Source organism: Cimex lectularius, unplaced genomic scaffold (genome assembly GCF_000648675.2).
Source record: "Cimex lectularius strain Harlan isolate CLEC.00 unplaced genomic scaffold, Clec_2.1 scaffold280, whole genome shotgun sequence".
Taxonomy (NCBI): Eukaryota; Metazoa; Arthropoda; class Insecta; order Hemiptera; family Cimicidae; genus Cimex; species Cimex lectularius.
The window spans coordinates 365,057-385,871 of NW_019392877.1; the positions used below are offsets into that span (position 1 = coordinate 365,057).

Sequence of the window (20,815 nt, forward strand, 5' to 3'; positions counted from 1 at the left end):
GACTTTAGACGGAAAACTTAAAACGCGTTCACAACGTTCTTTGAAAAGGCGTCACACCTTTGTTAACATACGTTACGATAGTAAAATGCCTCGACACTCCATCAGACCTGAAATAATTAGTAGAAAGTACCATTTCGGAAATATCGTAAGATGTCTTATTAAAGTCTATAAGCTGATCTTAAAACGCGACCGAAATAAACAAACAGCGAGGATTGGCGGGATCTTAAGATAAGACCGAAACTTCAGACTAAGAAATGAACTAAAGATTAAAAAGAGATTTAATCGGAGTACGTAGTTAAAAGGAATTGGCAAATTGATATGTTTTTAAAGGGTTGAATAACAGTTTGTGAGTAGATAATATAATACCATAGGAGAACTAATTCCCTCTGGATCGTTTGATCTGTTTAATACAGGTTGGATCACGCAATCACAAAATGAAAAGCCTTCTTCGTTTTATAACATTTCAAATACATCTGTCATGATTTCTCTACAGAGGCTTTTTCTTGTCTGTTTGAAAACTTCAGAAATAAATTGGCAGTGGTCGTCAAAAATAGAACTCCTCCTGCAGTCGTAGTCAACTTCAATTATCTATTTAGAAAACGCTAGTTTTGAAAGTACGTGACGGGAATCCTTGCCCAAGTCACACTTTGTTTTACAAAACTAACTTGAAATAATTTTTAGGAAAAAAAAACAAGACAAACAAACGAAATATCCAAAATGTACAAACATAAATAATGTACGGATATTAAGTATTTATTCATTGATTTGCCCAAACAAGGTAATTTGGCCTGTGAAGGCACAAACCCACCACTGATGATGGAAAAACCTTTATGACAGAACGTAATAAAATCTATTTCTGAAAAACAAGTCAATATAAAAATTGGCGAGAATTATACAGATGAAGTGCCTCAAATGGGAAAAGAAATGAATCAACATATCCTAGTAAAAAGAAACGCAGTGTTTAAGTACGATAAATTTAACTAAACTTTTGTTCGGACATCTAAACAATTTTGTGGTCAGGGCAAGGATTAATTAATCAATCCAGCGAATATAATAAAGAAGCATAGCATAAAGGCCTTGCAATCTTTACTACAATGACTACTCGATGGACCAAGTGATAAAAAAAAGTCTGTTTTCCCCACTTATGTATAATTTCAGTCAAAATAGCGAGATGAAACTGACATGATGAGAAAAAACTATTATAACCAGTACAAAAATCAGACGGAACAACCAATGAATGTGGTGAAATATTGAAATGTGTCTGACGGACCGCAATAGTCACAGTCAACAAATCATTTTCAACAAATTCACGAAAAATCTTTATTTATTCGGTTTCGGTTTGTTTCAGCTCCTTAGTATACATTTTAACGAAGAACCTATAGAGCATCGGTGGCCGCAACGGTTTAGGCGTTGACACGGCCTCATCACTGTAACGTAAAGGACCCGGGTTCGAATCCAGCGGCCCTACATTCGAACCCGACATACTTACAAATGGAATTTTCTTCAAAAACACCGTCACCCTGAGGGTTTATGTGCTGTTGCGAACCCTCGTTTAAAAAAAAAATGTGGTGGGTCACGAATTTGGACCAAACCGTTTTTTGGTATGATTGTACATTCGAAAATGTCGGGCACGTGTACGCCACGTATTGTGAACAGGCCCTAGTATCGCCAAAAAAGAACGTTTTTGAAAGTTGTAATTTCGTCTTTTAATATTTTTATTTAGCCTTTTTCCTTGCTCAAATGTACTATATAAATGTATCATTTTACAGAATTTTTTATGTAGATTGCAATAAAAATATATTTAAAGCTGTCAAAGTTTATCAATAACCAAAAAATCTTTAAAAGCTAAATATTTTTCAAGTAAAATATGTCCTAATTTTTTTCGTAAAACTAATATGGAATTTTCTTTTAGCACCTCTAGAGACACCAACATTTATCAATTTTTTTGATCCCTAAAATTTTTCCGATTTTTTAGAAGTTGTTATCGGAACCCTAGGGGGGAAAAACCTATAGTGCCTTACGAATAATGAACCATATCGTTTTATCTGCCTAATTAAGTAGTTTTATTTCAAGTATAATTTATCCAATTCCAGTATAATTTCTTCCATTTAATAAGAAATCAATATAGCAATTGGCGAGAATTATACAGATGAAATGCCTCAAATTGGAAAAGAAACGAACTATCTTAATAGAAAATAAACGCAGTGTTTAAGTACGATAAATTTAATCGAAGACTTTATAGATCAAATACATGACGCTAAGAGATAAAAATATTTATCATTCTAAAACCACGGTGAAAACATAACTAAAAACTGTAATAGGAAAACCACTGGCATCAAGAAAGTAATATCTCCTGTGCAGAGTACCACCGAAGGCAAAAAAAAATGCAGACGAATAAACGTTGAACAACCACATAACAAATACAGACAAGGAGCCGTGGAAAAAGCAATAAAGACATAATGGAAAACTGGAAATAACAAAATGACAACAAAAAGTGAAAATACTGAAAACTTGTGCCTTAATAATTAGATGAAGAACGATAGAACTAGAAAAGACAAACATGAAAATATATATGAAAAAAATTAAAATACTAAAAATGAAATTTGTGCTGTTATAGTGTCTACAGGACTAAACAGAAGCCCCCCCCGCCTTAGAATAGCCCTGAAGAGACAACTGAAAATTAGAACCTCAATAAATAAACCAAAAACGATAGATCTAGAAAAAACACTAAAATATAAAAATTGAACTGTTATAGGGCCTGCAGGACTAAGACTAAAACAACGGAAAACTCAAAATTACAGGAAACAGCCAAAACAGTTCATATATTAGAAACGTTAAATATTACGAAAACTTCAGAACAAATAATAAACTAAAAAGAAACTTCTACATGGGATAGAAAAAGATACATGGAGTGATAAAGAGGCTATAAAAAGAAAAAGACTCAACACTCAAAAGGGACAATGAAAAAAAAAAGAAAAAGGCAAATGATACGATAAATTTGTTATAGATGACGTTTCTGGGCAGATTAACAATAAAAAAATATAATAAAACAAAATACGATAATATCCTAGGAGATAAAAATACAAAACACACTAAAAATAAGACGGCAAAACGAAACGAAAAAATAAATTAGGAAAATCATTGATATCACGAACCATCTTTGTTGCTTATCATCAATAGCAAAAGTTAAAGAACAATGTAGCAAATATAGAAAAGGAGTCGTGAAAGATAATGGAAAGCTCCAAATAGAAAAACAATGACATCGCACTTAACGTGAAAACATTGAAAACTATTGCTTTAAATGAATTAACCAAAAACAATAGAACAAGAAAAGACATTGAACTATAAAAATTAGGATGTTACCGAACCTAGCAAACTACAGCAAACAACAAAAATATTTATTCTGATTATAGAAACATTAAAAAATATAGCCTTAATAAATGAATCGAGAACGGTAGAACTAGAAAGAGAGGGAACATAAAAATTAAGCTTTTCTAGAGTCTGCTGTACTAATTAAAAATATAAAATCAAAATGACAGGCAACAACAAAAACATCGCCGTAAAGTGAAAACTTGGAGAAACATAGACGAGGATTCGTGAAAAAAAATCAAAGAAGGTATACTAGAAAGGTCAAAATAACCATCTACCTCAAACAAAAACCTCAAAGTGAAAACATCGAAAACTATGACCTTAAATAAATTGAACCAAAAGTGACAGAAAAAAACCGAACTATCAACCTGCAGGACTAAATATGAAAAAAATGGCAAAACTCAAACCTACAGGAAACAACAAGAACATCGCTTTGAAAATGGACACAATGAAAACTATGGCCTTAATAAATTAACCATGAAAGGTAGAATTATTGAGATTTTATACATTCCGCTGGACTAAATTAAAAAATGTAAAACCAAAATAACAGAAAACCACACAAATTTCGTCCTAAAGTGAAATAAAGGGTAAACATTAAAACAAGGACAAACAAACCAAGAACGACAGAACTATAAAACCCATTGAAATCAGCATACAATAGGGTCTGCAGGATTAATAAGAAAAAAAAGTAAAAGGCCAAAAACATCTCTTGAAATTAAAACATTAACACTACAATTTAAAAACAAATAATAAATGAACAAAGACGTTCCGCGAAAAACGGAAAAACTAAAATAAAAAAACACAAGAAGGAGTGATGATGCTATAAAAAGAAAACCTCAACACCCACAACAGACAAGACCAAAGACAATCAAAAAGGCTATAAAATAAAACTAAAGATGGAACTAAACTACGAACAAGACGCAAGCATATAAGTCTGTAAAAAGTTAATTAACTGCTTTTATCTCCATCTAAACATAACACGTTATGATTGTGTACATAATAGTTAATAATGCCCCTCCTTTGTTCTTAATATAATAAAACATCAATAAAGCTTATTTTGATTTTGTTTTGATAATTGTACGATAAAGTTTTGTTTAAAATATAATCCCTATTTCTATAAAACTTCCTAACCAAAGCGGAAATTCATCTTCCATTGTTAAGTATTAAACACCCAAGCGTAGACCTCCCTTCCTTTATACATAGGGCAAACAAGACGAGCTCCTAAGTTGAGTAAACTTTCACTCTGAATTGTTGGAAACTAAGGCAGGTAGTTTTAACAAAATAGATTTTTTGCATAATTGAAAAATAAAACAAGAACACTCTTAATTATATCTCCACAAAGATAAATTTAGAACCAGCAGGTTTTCTTCGAGTGTTTCTAGAGTTTATTGGTCAAAAATAAAATAAAATTCGAGAAGGTTTCAACATCAAAGCTGCTTAAATATTGTCTAACCTAAAATGTTCACTAAAATACAAAAGATTTTATCCAGCCTTCCGGCTATAACGAGTCTTACATCCCAAAAGGTCAGCCTTAGAGTGTCAATACCGAAAAACGAACAAAATGGGTAAAATAAAGAAATGAAAATTGTCCAAGGTACTCGAGAGAAAAAACAACACAATAGCAGAACTTCCAACCCGGCACAAAAGCTTGCAGTATTTTCAAAGAAAGTCAGCACTTTCTATCAAGAAAGTTGACAATTAACAAGCCCTGCTTAGACAATGGGCTTCTCGGGGGTGAATTCATCCTTCGTGGATTTAATAGTTTCACAACGAGAAGATTGAACGAGTTAACGGAACCGCATCATTTCACAAAAGGATGCCTTATAATAATAATTAGAACGAAAACCTAATTATACCGAGGGGGATTAAATGCCTCAGAAAAGAGGATTCGAGTGGAAAAAAAGAAAATTAATTGAATGCCTTATGCTCTTCTTTTTTTAATAGTATAGCAGTACCTCAAATGAGATTTCGATGAAAAAATAAGCCTCAAACGAACACCATTTTTCAGATTTCGTCTTAAAGTCTGCGGGGTGATGAGCCCATAATTTGGTCGTTACCGATCGTTTTGGTCTGTGAAGTAAGGTTCGGACATGCTACGACTTAGCATAAGGCAAAACAAACGCAGTACTAATATTGACACAACATCGTAAAGAAATGGTTGTCTCACACACCTGCTATATGACATCAACTCGTAACAAATGTGATACTGATATTCCATCTATCAGTTCTCGAGAAATAACTAAGAATTAATTAGTTTGGGTAAAAAAAGCGAGACTGCTCCCCCACAGAGTTTAGAACACTTTCTATTACAAAAACAGAACTACATTGCAGCCCTAACACATGGTCGCTACACAACTGTTGGTCTGCGTATAAGTATACACGCAAGACAAACTCATGGATATTGCTGCGGCGGTGTACATACTCTTGGACTGTATGACCATGGAAGCATACAGTGTTTACAGTGTTAAAACTAAATCACGTTGGATCGCTTCAGTGTCAAGACATTACGATGTTGTACTTACTGTGTGGCGTTTATGACAAGGGATGTTGGTTTGCACGTCACGACTCAACTTTCGGTTTCGGGACACCTTTTATTTAAAAAAATCCCGACAGTTGGCCTCCTCCTGATCAGGTCAGGGTAATGGTATAATACACAACATAAAATCATAGATATAGCTGCGGCGGCCTACATCTTGATCTAACTATATAACCATGGAGGTATGCAGTTAGAATTAAAGGAAATTCTCTCGCAATATGGCAAAGAAGTACTACACCTCAGTGCAGCATGTCGTTAGATCGTTTGTATGCCACGACGTCACGATGCTGCGTTTGCAATATGCGACTTATATCTTATAATGATTCACGGGTGTTGCTTTGCTCGTCCCGACCCACCTTCGGTTTTGGGACACCTTTTATGTTAAAAACCCTGACAGTTGGTCTGTATCTGATCTCACATGCATTATACCCCCTGACGCACTGTTGGTCCAAATACTTTTGATATGGTGGACAAAATTTTGTATACTGCTGCGGCGGCCTATGTACTCTTGGACTATATGATCATGGAGGGATAACTTAAACAGGATTAAATCACTGTTACGATTAGTCCCGTCTTGATATGGATGCACTCTGTAACATGCCGATGTGTCGCTGAACCGACAATCGCCGAATCGCTCCCATGTCACGGCGTTACCATGTTACAGTTACGGTATGGCGTCTAAGTTTAGTAGCGTTTCGGTTTCTCTTTTCAAAGTTCAATTGGTTTTTAGGGAGATAAAATATAACGAACAATTATATCGCTCTTTTGTTGTTACAGACACAGGCTCACCACTGATGGTGGCGAGAAGCCGAACTCGTCTTGACAGGCTAAAACGTCAGGACAGGATGGTCATGTCAAAATGATCGGAAACGATCAAACAACAGTTCCAACACCACGTAGACCTCTAGATGATATCTTACAAGGCAAAACATGATATTGAATTGAGATTTGTAACTTATGTGTGTTTCTTAGTGTGACCTGTTGTTTCAAAATTTGTTGAAGTCGTGAGAAGCGGTCAAGAATGAGGTAGTTTCGAAAAGCAGCACAACATAAAACCAATACCACAAGGAAAGCACCATACTTTATGCACTGAAGATGACCCGAATAAAGGTCGAAACGACGACAAAAAGATGAAAAAATTGTTGGTTTTTTTTCTAAACCATTTTCATTCTTGACCGCTCCTCACCACTTCAACAAACTTTGTAAATTATTTTATCCTAAATGTATTGTAAATAACCTATTTGGGTAGGTTTTATATTTTTGCTCAAACCAAACTTGCTGAGGACAAGCAGTTAAATAATCATTTAGTAATCATTTCCTGGAAACGATGGTTGAATTAGTTAAAACGCATCGATCAGAAAAAAACGGAAAATCGGTCCCAATTTTCCTAGCCATTTGAATATACATAAAATAAATCAAGTGATACACAGATCATACTTAGACCTTCGTAGTTCTATTTCGCAAATATATCGAAAATTGAAAAAAACATTGATCGCAGAAAAAACATTTAATCAAAGCGTATAATTTTATTTGTTTAAATTTATATCATTGTCTCATACAGGCACAGTTATAATTAATTAGACAACGAATACAAGGATTGTCCGTTCTCATTGTATTATTTTCCAGCATTAAAGACCAATAGCATTGAACAAGAAAGGAAAGGCATTTCATAATTACAAAGCCCAAGACTTCCAACGTTTTTAAACTAAATCCAAATTCCGTCCACTTTTCATAGCTTGTATACATTTTCAAAGAACGTGGAAAAAAGTTGAATCAAACTTGTTTCTGTACGACTTAGTTATCATAACTGGATTTAATGTGACTCATGAATTGCATACATCAACGTAGAAGGGAAATCATTCCGAACTAGCATAAGTCTTCACTCTATGTCCTGGATATTATACGAATCAGCTTTGATAATTTTTTTTAAAATCATGTATTTACTTTTTGACAAAGCGTTCGAAAGCAACTACTCTGTCCGTCTATTTATGTCCCCTTTATGGGCGAATATAAGTACATACAGACACGACACAATTGCACTTGAAAAGATTCGCCATAGACCGAATCGGGACGATTGCCAGCAGAAATAGTTCCGACACGATCTGCCACTGACCCCGACGTGAGCTTCCGGGCCTGGTGGAAAATCGGTTTTCCTTTTTTTTTTCCAACCCTTAAGAGTCTTATTTCCAAGGCCAGGAATGTAGGTCGAAACTGTTTTTATAGTACACCCTTGATCTTCATTCTTACAAACCTTTCGTAGTGGGATCTTATCCTCAAATATTTATTTATTTAATACGGATTAATCTTTTTATTTATAAATTTATAATACCAATCACGAGGTAGGATTAGGTGTGTGTGTGTAGATAAGAACTTTTTTCCACCTTAACATCTATCTTCTGAATTGTTAAGTAAGTTATTTTTATGATAAAAAAAGATTCTTACATTCATCACTGCCCAAGAATTCAATTTTGCTGAGAAAAAATGTTTGTTATAAACGACGCTCACAATAAAATATTATCTATCTATCTACGAGATATAAATAATCAAAATTAAAAATAAAATAACAAAATGTACAAATATACATATAAAATCGGGTTCACTACAAATTAGGTCATTACAACCCTTATTTTGTCCATAAAGACATTAAAAGTTAAATTTAAAAAAAAACCCGTCAATATTTTGAGAAATATTGTTGCCTTCTTAGATTAAACTAAATTATAGGTTAATAAAATAGATGACTTGCTTTACAAAATGGTATATTAAACAGAACTTAATGCTTGATTGGGTGGGATGGAATATTGAAAGAAATCAATGATACCACGTCAGGAATTAATAAATTAAAAAAAAAGGCTCCAAACAGCTAACACTGGAAGATTCCAAGAAGAAAATTCCATCTTTTACACAGGATAATGTTGGGTTTAGTTGGTATGTAGAGATCATCGGAGAGAGAGAGAGAGAGAGAGAGAGAGAGAGAACATATATAGAAACGTTGAGGTCATCAGCGTACAAGAAAAAGGGTGCAGCAGAAAAATTAGACTCAAGTTCATTTAGAAAAATTAAGAATAACAAAGGACCTTAGTGTGATCCCTGTGGCACATGTAACTGAAATAGTCCTTCACTTAAATTATTTTTGTTTTACAATCTGAGTTAATATAAAGAATTAATTTTATTTATTGCTTCTGTATTTGATAATATATTTATGATTTCTCGCCAATTAAATCTCTAGGTGGTGAGTTCCAAACGGCTATTTGTGAGTCTGTCTTTGGATTTACGACGTCGAGGTCAATTATTGAAGTAACTAGAATATCAAGAAGAGAGTTATTCGTAGTATAATTTTTTCTCTAAATTTCACCTGTCACCGCAGTAATTAAGTTACAAAGAAATCTGTTTCAACGTTCCTCGCGAACTTTTGGTTATTCAAAGGCAGTTCTTGACTGAGTTTAGTCAAAATCTGTGGAAGAACAACTTCAGATCCTGCTTCCAAAACCTATGAACAAACGAGTCGATGTCATGATCGCCAAAACTTGCAGACAACTGACGATTTGCGTACGGGACAAGTTTTATATATAATACTTAATTTATTTGTATTTGCAACAGTACAGTATTATAAACAACTAGTCGATTGGATTTCAATTTATGATTGTGGCAATACGGACGTTATAGAGAAAGCTACCCCACTGGCAGCCGCTCTGGATATTATATGTAATTATTATATTTAACTTTACAAAGTTAATTTGACACCATAAACTAAAAATGCTGCAAAAGAAGAAAAATCTTGTGTTGATTTTATATACAGAAAATTGTTAAGACCATCACACAACAAAAATGGCGTAGCAGGAGAACAGGCTAAAGGTCATTTGTAACGATTAAGAATAAAGGACTCAAGTGTGATCCCTGGGGTACTCCCAGATATGATTGAAATAAAACTTTTTTTTTAAATGTATTTATGCTGATAAGGTTTTTCCATTAGTTCTTGCAAATTAAATCGATATATGGTAAACTATAAATGGCGATCTCTGAGTCTGCCTTTGTATTTGATGTTGGAAATACCTGACTCGAGGTCAATTAATGATTGAAGTAGCAAGAAAATCAATAAGACAGTTATTCTTTGTTTCATTTTTTCTCTAAATTTCACTGATCTATCCATGGTAGTTGTCAAAGAAATTCTCTAAAACGTTTATCGCGAACTTTTGGTTCTGCAAAGGCAGTTATTGACTGGGTTAAGGCAAAATCTGATATTCTTTGGAAACATGAGTTTAAATGAAGGTCTGAGAGGAAAATAATTTGGGGATGAAAGACTTCAGATCGTGCAAAAACGCACCAATAAACAAACGTTTTCGATGTTAAGGTCACGGGAACTTGCAGAAATCTGTCGATCCGCATACCGGACAAGTTTTATATTTAAATTTAGAAAGTTAATTTGATACCAAAAACTAAAATTGCTGCTAAAGGAGAGAATCATGTGTTGATTTTAGGAAAAAGGAAAATTTTTAAATCATTATACAACAAAAATGGAGTAGCAGGAAAAACGGACTCAAGGTCATTTAAAAACGATTAAGAATAAAAAAGGATTTAAGTGTGATCCCTGGGGCACTCCCTGATATGACTGAAGTAGACCTTTTTTAATTATATCTGTAGTCAGCATGCTGGTAAGGTTTCCAAGTTGTCCCAAATTTAATCTATATGGTGGACTATAAATGGCAATCTCTGAGTCTGTCTTTGGAATTGACGTCGAGATCAATTATTGATTGATGTAACTAGAGATCAATAAAACTTTATCCTTATCATTTCCCCCTAAATTTTATCGGGTCTTCCCATGGTCGTTGCCAAAGAAATCCTTCCCAACGTTTCTCGGGAAATTTCGGTTCTGGGAAGGAGTCCTTGACTGGGTTAAGGCAAAATCTGATATTCTTTGGACAAATGAGTTTAAAACAAGGTCTGGGATGAAATCAATTTGAAGACGAACAGCTTCAAATCGTGCTTAACGCAAAACGCACCTTTAAACAGACGATTTCGATGATAAGATCACCGGAACTAGCAGATAACTATAGATGTTTTGCATGCCGGTCAATTACAAGGAAATTACATAGTTTAGAGTTTATTGTGAGAAAATGTTCATTCCGAGGACTATCTGACGGTGATCTAACAAGACATAAGAAAAGCTACTCTTTCGAGATGAAAGCTCGCCCGGAACGAGCGTTGACAGGGCGCGTGACACTTGAAGGGGGAGTGGCCGGTATTGTCACCAACTCGAATTTTCCACTGATTGGAATGGTCCCTTAAAAAAAGGTGAATATTTGACGTCAAAATGAAAAGGGATGGGATGGGGTATCACGATTGACACCGGCCGGCCCAGATGCGATCGTTCGTCGACGAGGGTGACGTGCCGATATATTTTATTTATTTTTCGTTTAAACAGGAAAACCGGGACGCCGGGACGTTCTCCGGCTGGGGGCAAGCCGGAAAGAGGAGTTTTCAAGACGGGAAAAGACCGATAAGGGGAAAATGGCCACCGGGAACGGCGTTAACCCCTATTCCTTGGAAACCGTCTGAGGCATGATGTAAAGGGTTTATTCCAAATCGGTTTCGTCTCAGAGGAAACGTCCTAGGATTAACGGTACCGTTGGTAATAGAGTTTGAATCAATAAGGCTGGAAACGAGGCGGAAAGGGACGGGACGAAGGGGTCGGGGGTGGGCGAAGGGGGTTGTAGCGGGTGAGTCGGACTCAATGGTGTCTGATAGTATGTTCGTAGTACACACCTGGGGCAGAGTCGCGGCGATTTGTCTCTGGAGAGAGTCTCTCTCCTTCTCCACCTCTCCTAATTTGGCCTCCGTCTCGCTGAGCCTCTCCTGGGTCTCCCTCAGGGTGTCGACGAGTTTGTCCCTCTCGTCGAGCATCGTAACCATGAGCTGCTCGAAATTGGCATCCTCGCCGGAAAACTGGGAGCTCCGCTGGCTCACCGTGTCCTCCGATATCGTCGGCATAACGTCGCACATCATGTTCCACATTTTTTTCACAACCGACCTCCTAATCTCGAAAACTGGCTGAGGAAAGAATCCCTGTACCTGGCGGATCGGCCTCACGTACAAAATTTCAACATTTCGTACGGGAGTCGCAGAACGCGGAACGGGGCGTTTTCACGGCCGGAACCGGGCACTCGTCACACTTCGGCCCCTCGGAGGCGGCTCCCAACGGCATTATTGATGTGCGACCGGAGAGGAAAAAAACAAGCGACACACCTACAAAGACGACCACCGTTCTCTCAACTACTGGCACTCTCGGCCGAGTCGACCATCTTGCCTCAGTGACGTCACCGATAGAGAAACCCCACGAGCCCCGCCGAAAAGGGCCGAACGCCGTTCACAGCAGACGGAAAATTCCAAATCACACCTCGAGAATTAAATTCAGCCGGTAAACGGAAAAATCCGCCGGGTTTCGTCCAACGGGACAATTTTGTCGGCAAGGGTCAGCGAAACGGGAGGTCGTGGATTCGCCTCGCGCCCCGTGGGAGATCCCTGAAATTCGCCCGACACTCGGCAGTCGGCTGATAAAATAAAACCTCCTCGACTCTCGAACCCATCCGCGAAATGGCCGAGAGGAGAATTCGGTCCGAGCCGGACGACAATCGATTTAATGACGGTAATTAACAAACTTATTGTTTGAAATAAGGAGCTGGATGGAAAATTAAAACTGATTAGCAATTACTGATAATTAGTTTCACTCCAAATGAGAGAAAGGAAGATGTTAAATCTCAACACTTTTTTTCATTTCAGCTTTATCTATTTACAGCTCATAGTCAGAGAGCTATAATGGCGTAATATAAATAGTCTTAAAATAGGGCACAAATTCAAGAATATAATCTATTCCTCCGATAAATTGTCCGTCTTTGACTTTACCATAAGCATATGTAAAGTTGAGACAAATGTTGTTCACTCTAAAGCCCCCATACACCTACGATCAAATTGCACAATTGAGGCTGTTGGGCAAACAATTGTATGGTGTATGGTGTTGTTTGAGGTGCTCCTGGAGTTTGAAAAAAAGTGCGTATAGTGTATGGGGAGCCTTGTTTGCACAACAGCCTGTTGTACAATGTAGGTTTGCACAATTAGTAGGTGTATGGGGGGGGGCTTAAGATAAAGAAGGATATACAATGGATAAGGATTTTACAGTGGAGGAAGAAAAGTACTCTAGATTGACGAATCAAAGTTTCAGGTATTTGGATCAAGTCGCAGGATTATGGTTCGTCGTTTTAGTTTATTCCTCAGTACATAATCCTAACTTTTAAGCATGGAGGAGATCCAGTTTTTTTGTGGGGTGTTTCTCGAGATTTGGACAAGGAGATCCCATACAAATTCAAGGAATACTCAACAAAGAGAGACAAAAACATTTTAAAAGGCCACGCAATCCCTGCTGGTTTTTGTTTAATTTGTTCTGGTTTTATTATGCAACAAGATAATGATCCTAAACATTCTTCCAAACTTTGTAGAGGCTATTTACAAGAAAAAGAAAATGGAGGCATTTTGAAGAAGATGATTTGGCCAGCTCAATCTGTGGATCTCAATCCAATTGAACTGGTTTGGGAAGAACAGGGTATGAACGTCCAAACTTATGCTCTAACTTCACAGAATCAATCTCCTCCAAAGTGTTGGAATGCCTTTTGAAAAATTAAAAAATCTTATAGAAAGAATGCCATGAGTAGTACAAGCTGTCTTGATAAGCAAGGGGGGATTTTTTGACAAGAAAAAAAAGTATAGATCACATTTTTTTCTAGATTATTATTATTAATCCATTGCTGTATATCATCTTAAGTACCTTTATTCCACAGTTATCTTGTTATTGTTTTAATAAAATTTTATTTGAAATCTTTATTTTCATTCTTTTATTGCAAAAAATGGAGGTGGTCCTGAACTTTTGACTGGCAGTGTAGATCTGTTGGTGGTCAGTCAGGAATTAAGAATGGAAATGGCTGGTTACTTTCCGTGTAATGCATATTGGTTGTATACAGATGGTTTGAAAATTTAGGGTAGTTCGGGATGTGCCTATTATGACCCACAAATAAAATCTGATCAAATATTTAGGCTTCTGGATGAAGCATCAGTTTTCGTTTGCAAACTAGACGCCATAAGAGTGGCAACGAGATACCTACTAAACTCTCCAGAGCCAGAACGGGTATGTGTTATTTTATCAAATAGTAGAAGTGCATTGGATGCTTTAGTAACACACACGAGCAGCAACATAAACTTTAAAAAATGCACAAGGGAAGTGTATGAGAATTCATGTGAATTCTAGCACTTGCAAAGGAGGCTGCATCAAGTGGAAGAAGTGTATGCATTAGGCTCCCATATTCTGATTTGTACAGTGTAGCGAAAAAACGGAATGTGGAGGGATGGCAACATTGGTATGAGGAAATAGGGTTTGGTTTATAAAGGGATGTTCCCCAATGTATTATTTGGAAGCTTGGTTTTCAGGAAGTAGTGTTAATGAAAAAACGTGCAGGACAGTCAATAGGTTAAAATCTAACCACAGAATACGTATAGCATATCTAAAGAAAATCCATTTGGAGGAGGACGAGTGGTGTGCATGTGGCGAGGAGGAAACTTTGGTGCACATCATAATTACATGTCCAAAGTATACTCAGCAGCGGGAAGAAATGTTTCAGGAAGTAAAATCAAAGATTAACAATAAGCCAGTAGAATATGACAGTATATTGAAGTCTCAATCAGTGAAAGTGTACGGCACAATCGTAAACTTTTAAAAAATAATAAGGATATAAAAATTATATTAAAAAAATTCTTTAAATTGATATGGCTGGGGTATAAAATGGAGCAAAAAAAAAAATTTTAAGGATAAGGGGCAACTTTACTACATAGCTCATTGCGCACAATAAAAGTTAGAATATTTATTCCCTGTCACACAAAGACTAGTGTTTACAGATAATTTAGCTGCGCTGCTGTCCATATAGAATCAATTCTCCCTTAATTCAGGAAATATTCCTAACCCTGATGTCATTTTGGTTGACAAATGTCACCTTCCTATTCATGTGGATTACGGCTCATTCGCGGTGACCAAGGAAAGAATCTGGATATATCGAGTCTCAGGGGAAGACTTTCTAGACTGTATCAAGAGGGCAATTTGGGAAAAGGAGCATCAAAGGCCCCTTAAGCTGAGAGATTTTATGGAAGATATAACATAATGGTCTACCGCCACTCGAACCCATAAGGAAGAAACTAGCTTGCCTCAGAAAATGTCATTGCAAACTCACACAATTTTCTCATAGCGAGAGAACCTCCACTGATCTTCCAAAGTTGTCATGAACCACTAACAGCTTTACTAATATTTTTACTGCCTCAATTTCTTGAGGATGGTTGGACTGCTCTCTAAAATATAGAAGGCGAGGCATGATTGGGTGTAGTGATATTGGCCCTCTTGTTGGCCAGCGGTTTCTCTTCATCACCACCCCAAAACATATTTCTCTTTAACACCTTTGCAAGAAAAGGGGCTGCTATACCGCTGATAGGACCCAAACCCTTCTGTGGTATAGGATCCCACACTATCCATGAGTACTACACATGAGTACCTCAGACACAAGGATAAAATGAAAATGAGGGAACAATGGAACTCACTCATTGCGCACAAACAATCCAAGAACCTCCTAACAAATTTTGGAAGGGAAAAAGAAATAGATTGTATCAAAGGAAGCAGGAAAAAACAGTGAATCTTAACAGGAAGAGAAGAGCAGTATAACCCAAGATGGCATGTGCAGATTCTTCAAAGACGCAGAGGAGACTAACACGCCTATTAACAAACTGGTGCTACACTTGCCCCCGCACTATGTGACCGTAGAAGAAATTCAACCACTTAAACCGGGTGAAAGAAAAAAGGCGCAGTATATTTTACCCTTACTAATACATCTACATATATTTCTGTTCAAGAAGATGATGACCCTTAGTGGTTGCTTGCCTTTATTAATAATAATTGAAAAAATTAGTCTTAGGCTGGTTGTACACCAATTTACAACTGATTGTCTGAGATGAATAGCTGTAATGGATAGACAGAAATATTCTTATATTAATATATTATGTATCGGTACATAGGGAAAGAACGTGCAACACATCAAATTTTGGATGGAAATTTGCATTTTATTGTATTAAAATTTGTCTACAAATGGATGAAAGAAGGGCATGAAAATCACAAAATTTAGGTTTAGTCATAAAATGGCATTTATTTACCACCGAATCTGAAATAAGAATAGAAATGAAGCGAATTTGAAAGAATGAAAAACAAAAATTCCTATGTTAATCTATCGACAAATATATCCACTTTAACAAGAATTAGAAATCACCCGTCCATTCTCTAGAAAATGGCATCATATTAAAATTAAGTGTTTCACAATTTTTTCTTTGCATATTTTGGTGCAGGGGTGTTGAAAAGAGAAAAAATTTCTTCAAATATTGAATGGAATAGATAATCATATCCTGGCCCGGTATGCTGGGGAGATATTTGTAAGATTTCAAGTGTTAATTCTCACCTTAATTTTAGTTTAATAATAGTGTATGTTTTCCCTTTGACTTAAATTTCCCCTGTATTTTAGTTTGTACAGGAGCAAGTCCATTTTGCTTAAATAATTTTTTATTTAATTTATTATTTTTTGCATTCTATTAGAAAAATCAACATTATAAGGAAGAGTATTTTTTTATGGGTAAAAAACCCACTTATTAAAAAAACGTATAGAAAAGTAAGGAGAAAAAATACAATACAATGCTTACAACTAACTCAACATTAATAAGAATAAAACACTATACTATACATTAACGAAAAAGACAATAAAATCCTTGTAAATAAAACAACATAAAGATTTAATTAAACAAAAACCATCTGTCCATTTACTAGAAAATGGCATCAAAATAAAATTAACTGTACACAATTTTTATCATTCAATTCAGATTCTTAGTAGAGTGGATCTACCACCCAACCAAAGAATGGATTTCATCGACTTTTTTATATCAGTGGAAGATTAGCTTAATTAAAATTAGATGTTAAATTTTCTGAGATGAACAGCTGCAATGGATCAATAGATAAATTCTTATACTAATATATAATGTATAAGTACTAAGAGTCATTACTAAGAGTCATCTAATGGCTAGAGAACCACCCCCTGTCTGTTCTTCTTGTAATGATATTATTACAACAAAACACATTCTTCTGCACTGTCCAATCTATTCAGCCTACAGACATCACATCTCTTATCCGCAAACCCTCTATAACATACTAAAAGACGAGCCAGGTATCATAGATCAACTTTTCTAGTATCTTAAGACTGCTGATTTAATGAACAGGATATAAATTAGTGGGCCCTTTGCCATTTGTGTGGGCAGGTGGGTCTTGTTCCCTGGGGGTTTGGCCGGGGCCGGGGGTCAGGTGCGGCGGAGGGTCGTGTGCTTTGCATATGGGTGAAAAAGAATACTCCGGCTTTTGAGGGATGTGGATGTTCACAGCCCATGCACATCCTTTCAGGAGAGCCGAAACAATGTTAGTTCAGCGATAACGACATGCTGTTTATATTTGTAGTGATCGTCCCTCTGCAATGCGGCTGGCCCTCTGGGCCTCTTCCTCTCTGGAAGGCTGCATTTGATGGATATTTTAAAGCAGGTATGACCTTAGTGGTTTTATGCCTTAAAAAAAAAAAATGGAGGTAAATTTGCGTTTTATTGTAATTTATTTGTAATAAATTTAACTAGAAATAGAGGAAAGAAGGGCGTGCAATCACAAACTGTAGGTTTTATCATAAAATAGCATTTATTTCAATCATCAAGTTTTGATGCAAACAATTAAACTATAATAGGAAGGTAAAGAAGACAAGAAGCGATTAGCTGCGTCAAAAGCCCATATCATGTTATTCTACTCAACATGTAAAATAATTATTACGAAAGAAGGGTCAAATTTAAGTTTTGAGTTAAGTTCATAGAATTTCATAAAACCCACAGTAACACTTTTTTTCATTGTATTATGACACCCTAGTGATTTTGGGTTCGAATCCTAGCATAGCCCTTGGGCTTTTATTTGTGAAGAATTCAAGAAAAAAGAACTATGAGCTGGTGTCTGATTCATCCACAACACCCAACAGGTAGTTGGACATTAAGCTCTGCTATAATGTGGGAGGTTTATGGACTGACAAATAGCTGAGGTAATCGTCGGCCCTCTGCGTGTTTTTATTTCTCTTCTGGTCTAAATTTTTTTTTTTTTTTTAAGTGCAGACCTTTGAGTGCCTCAATCTGGTTATTGACTTTCTGCTTTTATACGTTTACTAGATCTTTTTCCTAAAATGCTAGCCCTATCAACTATGAATGTTTAATGTATAAATGCAGTAGTATAAAGTTAAATATTTAATTGTATTGGGTTGTCCGGAAAATAATGCAGGATTTTGGTATTAAACAAAAAAAAAGAAACTAGTTACTTTAAAGCAATGTTCTTTAATCAAAATAATTTCCCANTGAGTAATCCTGTAAACGTAAACAGAATATTTTATATAGATTTTTTTTTAATGAAAACTTAAAATCCTGCATTATTTTCCGGACAACCCGATAATAACATTTTTTTTTTTTAGTTGAGTCCACACATACCAGAGAACAAGATGATGATGACCCCAGAGCAAGAGCTGGAGGTAATCATGTAATTTTTATAATTGCAGTTATTGTGTTTTGTAATTGTGACATTATTTATGGCCAATAAAAATGCATAAAATTTGAAAACCATATGCAAATTAGACAATTTTTTTACATATTAAGTTGATAGCAGATACAAGGTTAAAAAAATCTTATGTTAGTAATTTAAATTTATTATTAAAAATTATCATATTTTAAGTTCTTCATGAAAATATGGTGTTTGCTCAATAATTACTCATTTATTTTTATTTTTTTGAACTGGCCCAAAGCTTTCGAGAAATAAAACCTGAGCGGAACAGTTCAAAAAAAGGTAATAAAGGAGTAATGTATTGTGTTTTCATTATCTTTTAAAAAAATCTTCAGTCATAGATCACCACTATAAACATAAAATGTACTGCACTAAATTGCCATTAAGAGGACTTGAAGATTTTACCTATTCAAAGAATTTACCTCAAGAAATTTGGTACACAATTTCTGGTTATATTTTACCCATGGATGTTTTGTCTTTTGCCCTCATTTGTAAACAGAGTTATTTTGTTTTGAACATGCCATCTTTTTGGATCAGGCTTTATAAAAGGTAATAAATTGTTATCATCTTTAAAATGTTTGGGATGAAGAGAATAGAAGATGGTTGCAGGTACTCGCTTACTAATGCCAGGGTACCACCGAAATTAAAAAATGATATACTAGAAAAGACCCTCGGCTTGAAGACTAACGTCGTGAAATCGCTCTTCTTCTCTTACCCACCATTTGTAAACAGGAAAAATAAATTAGACACTTATGAAAAAGTTTTGGGCATGAAGTGCATTGACAGTTTGATCCATCCAAAATGCAACGAAGAAAGTCTGGTAACTTTTTAAAACTTTTCGTATATTGGAAGAATTTTTTTTTTATAACCAATTATTATTATTTTTAGGAAACTTTCTGCTGGGTGTATGATTTTATATTTGAAAAATTCAAGATTAACACTGCAATAAGCTCTAAGGAAAAATATCCAATAAACTATAATCCAGACATTGGAAAAACAATTTTACGTGTAAGTAAATCAATATATAAACTATGATTAATTAATAATTTATATTTTATTTAACAGATCAAAGCGGATAATTATTGCATTATCAAGCAGATATTTGGATTGCATGTGAAAAAAGTCAAATATAACAAATTATTGCGATCTGTACACATTGAATTTGGACCGGCTTACCTTCCAACAGATTCTAATGCGAATGCAGTCAACGTGTACGTGTACACAGTAGATGAGCCACCAGGAGTTTTTGAATGGTGGCATCCATCATATTATGAAGAGTTTTAAAAGTATTTTTTAAAAAGAAATGTGTACAAAAATGCTATATTTTTATTTAAAAATAAATAAATAAACTAGTTTTATGACCTGGTATTGCCCAGGGGGATAATAAAAAATGTTATTTAACACATTATTTTGAGTCTAATTAGTATTTTATTTTACCTACAATTAAATTTTACTTATGTATTTACACACAATAAACACAAACAAATTAATTATGTTAATTGATCATTGTAGCTGCCTGATGATGCTCAAAAATTAATAAAGCGAAACCAGTTGCAACATCCAAAAAAATATCAAGGAAATGATGGGAAACATCCTAAGAACCCTACATTGTTCAACACATCCACAACATCCCTTAACATTGTGATTAAATGTTTTTGCTTGAATCCTATGGTGTTCACGGTAAACTACCAAAATAGTTGAACAATTATATTACTAGTAGATCTCAAATAGTTAAAGCGAAATCCTATAAATCAAAGAAACTTCTGGTAACTCGGTGAGTCCCGCAAAGATCTGATTTAGGACCACTTCTTTTTAAAATTTTATTAATGATATAGCAGCTGTCTCAGTGACGTGACCACTGCTTCAAAAGCTAATTCAGTTTCCAAAAAAATTCTTAACACTATTTCTTGTTTGTTAATAAAGTGTAATTTTAATTTTAGGTTGTTCATTACATATGATGAAAACATCTATTGAATGTTAGAAGATAATCAATTCCTACAAATACCTGGGTTTTAGAGGAGGCTTTGCTCTTATAAATTAATTACCAATTAAAACTAAATAATTTTTATGTGTTAATTATAGTTTGTTGCCAATGATTCATTCAACCTCCTTTTTTATCTGCTCCTGGGAAAAAAAATCAAGAATGATGATGTTAATGCACTAACATTACGTTTTTTCCCTCCCTCAAGTCCCAACATAATTAATTGTATTTTATACAA

General features: G+C 35.2%; 2 protein-coding genes across 19 annotated transcripts in view; one reads left to right on the top strand and one right to left on the bottom strand.

Annotated features, from left to right (window-relative positions):
• Positions 1–12,189, bottom strand: part of LOC106672485 (liprin-alpha-1) — a 148,945-nt gene extending 136,756 nt beyond the window's left edge. For 11 of the 16 annotated variants that reach the window (XM_014403975.2, XM_014403969.2, XM_014403965.2 and 8 more), the window contains exon 1: positions 11,666–12,188. In XM_014403975.2, the coding sequence (XP_014259461.1) occupies positions 11,666–11,914 (249 nt within the window). In that variant the 5' untranslated portion in view covers positions 11,915–12,188. Of the gene's footprint in view, positions 1–11,665 lie in introns of all 16 variants that reach the window. The other 5 variants (XM_014403973.2, XM_014403972.2, XM_024228985.1 and 2 more) reach the window with 2 other exon arrangements.
• A 216-nt stretch (positions 12,190–12,405) lies between these two features.
• Positions 12,406–20,004, top strand: LOC106672487 (transmembrane protein 183). Of its 3 annotated transcripts, XM_024228991.1 has the most exons (7): positions 12,406–12,545; positions 18,511–18,567; positions 18,825–18,878; positions 18,932–19,145; positions 19,206–19,416; positions 19,485–19,604; positions 19,662–20,004. In XM_024228991.1, the coding sequence occupies exons 1-7, from the start codon at positions 12,494–12,496 to the stop codon at positions 19,878–19,880; spliced, it is 927 nt and encodes a 308-aa protein (XP_024084759.1). In that variant the 5' UTR covers positions 12,406–12,493; the 3' UTR covers positions 19,881–20,004. The 3 variants fall into 3 exon arrangements, with proteins under 3 accessions (XP_024084759.1, XP_014259463.1, XP_014259468.1); XM_014403977.2 differs by lacking the exon at positions 18,825–18,878; XM_014403982.2 differs by lacking the exons at positions 18,825–18,878; positions 18,932–19,145 and having other exon boundaries at positions 12,516–12,545; positions 19,186–19,416.
• Positions 20,005–20,815: the final 811 nt, after the last annotated feature.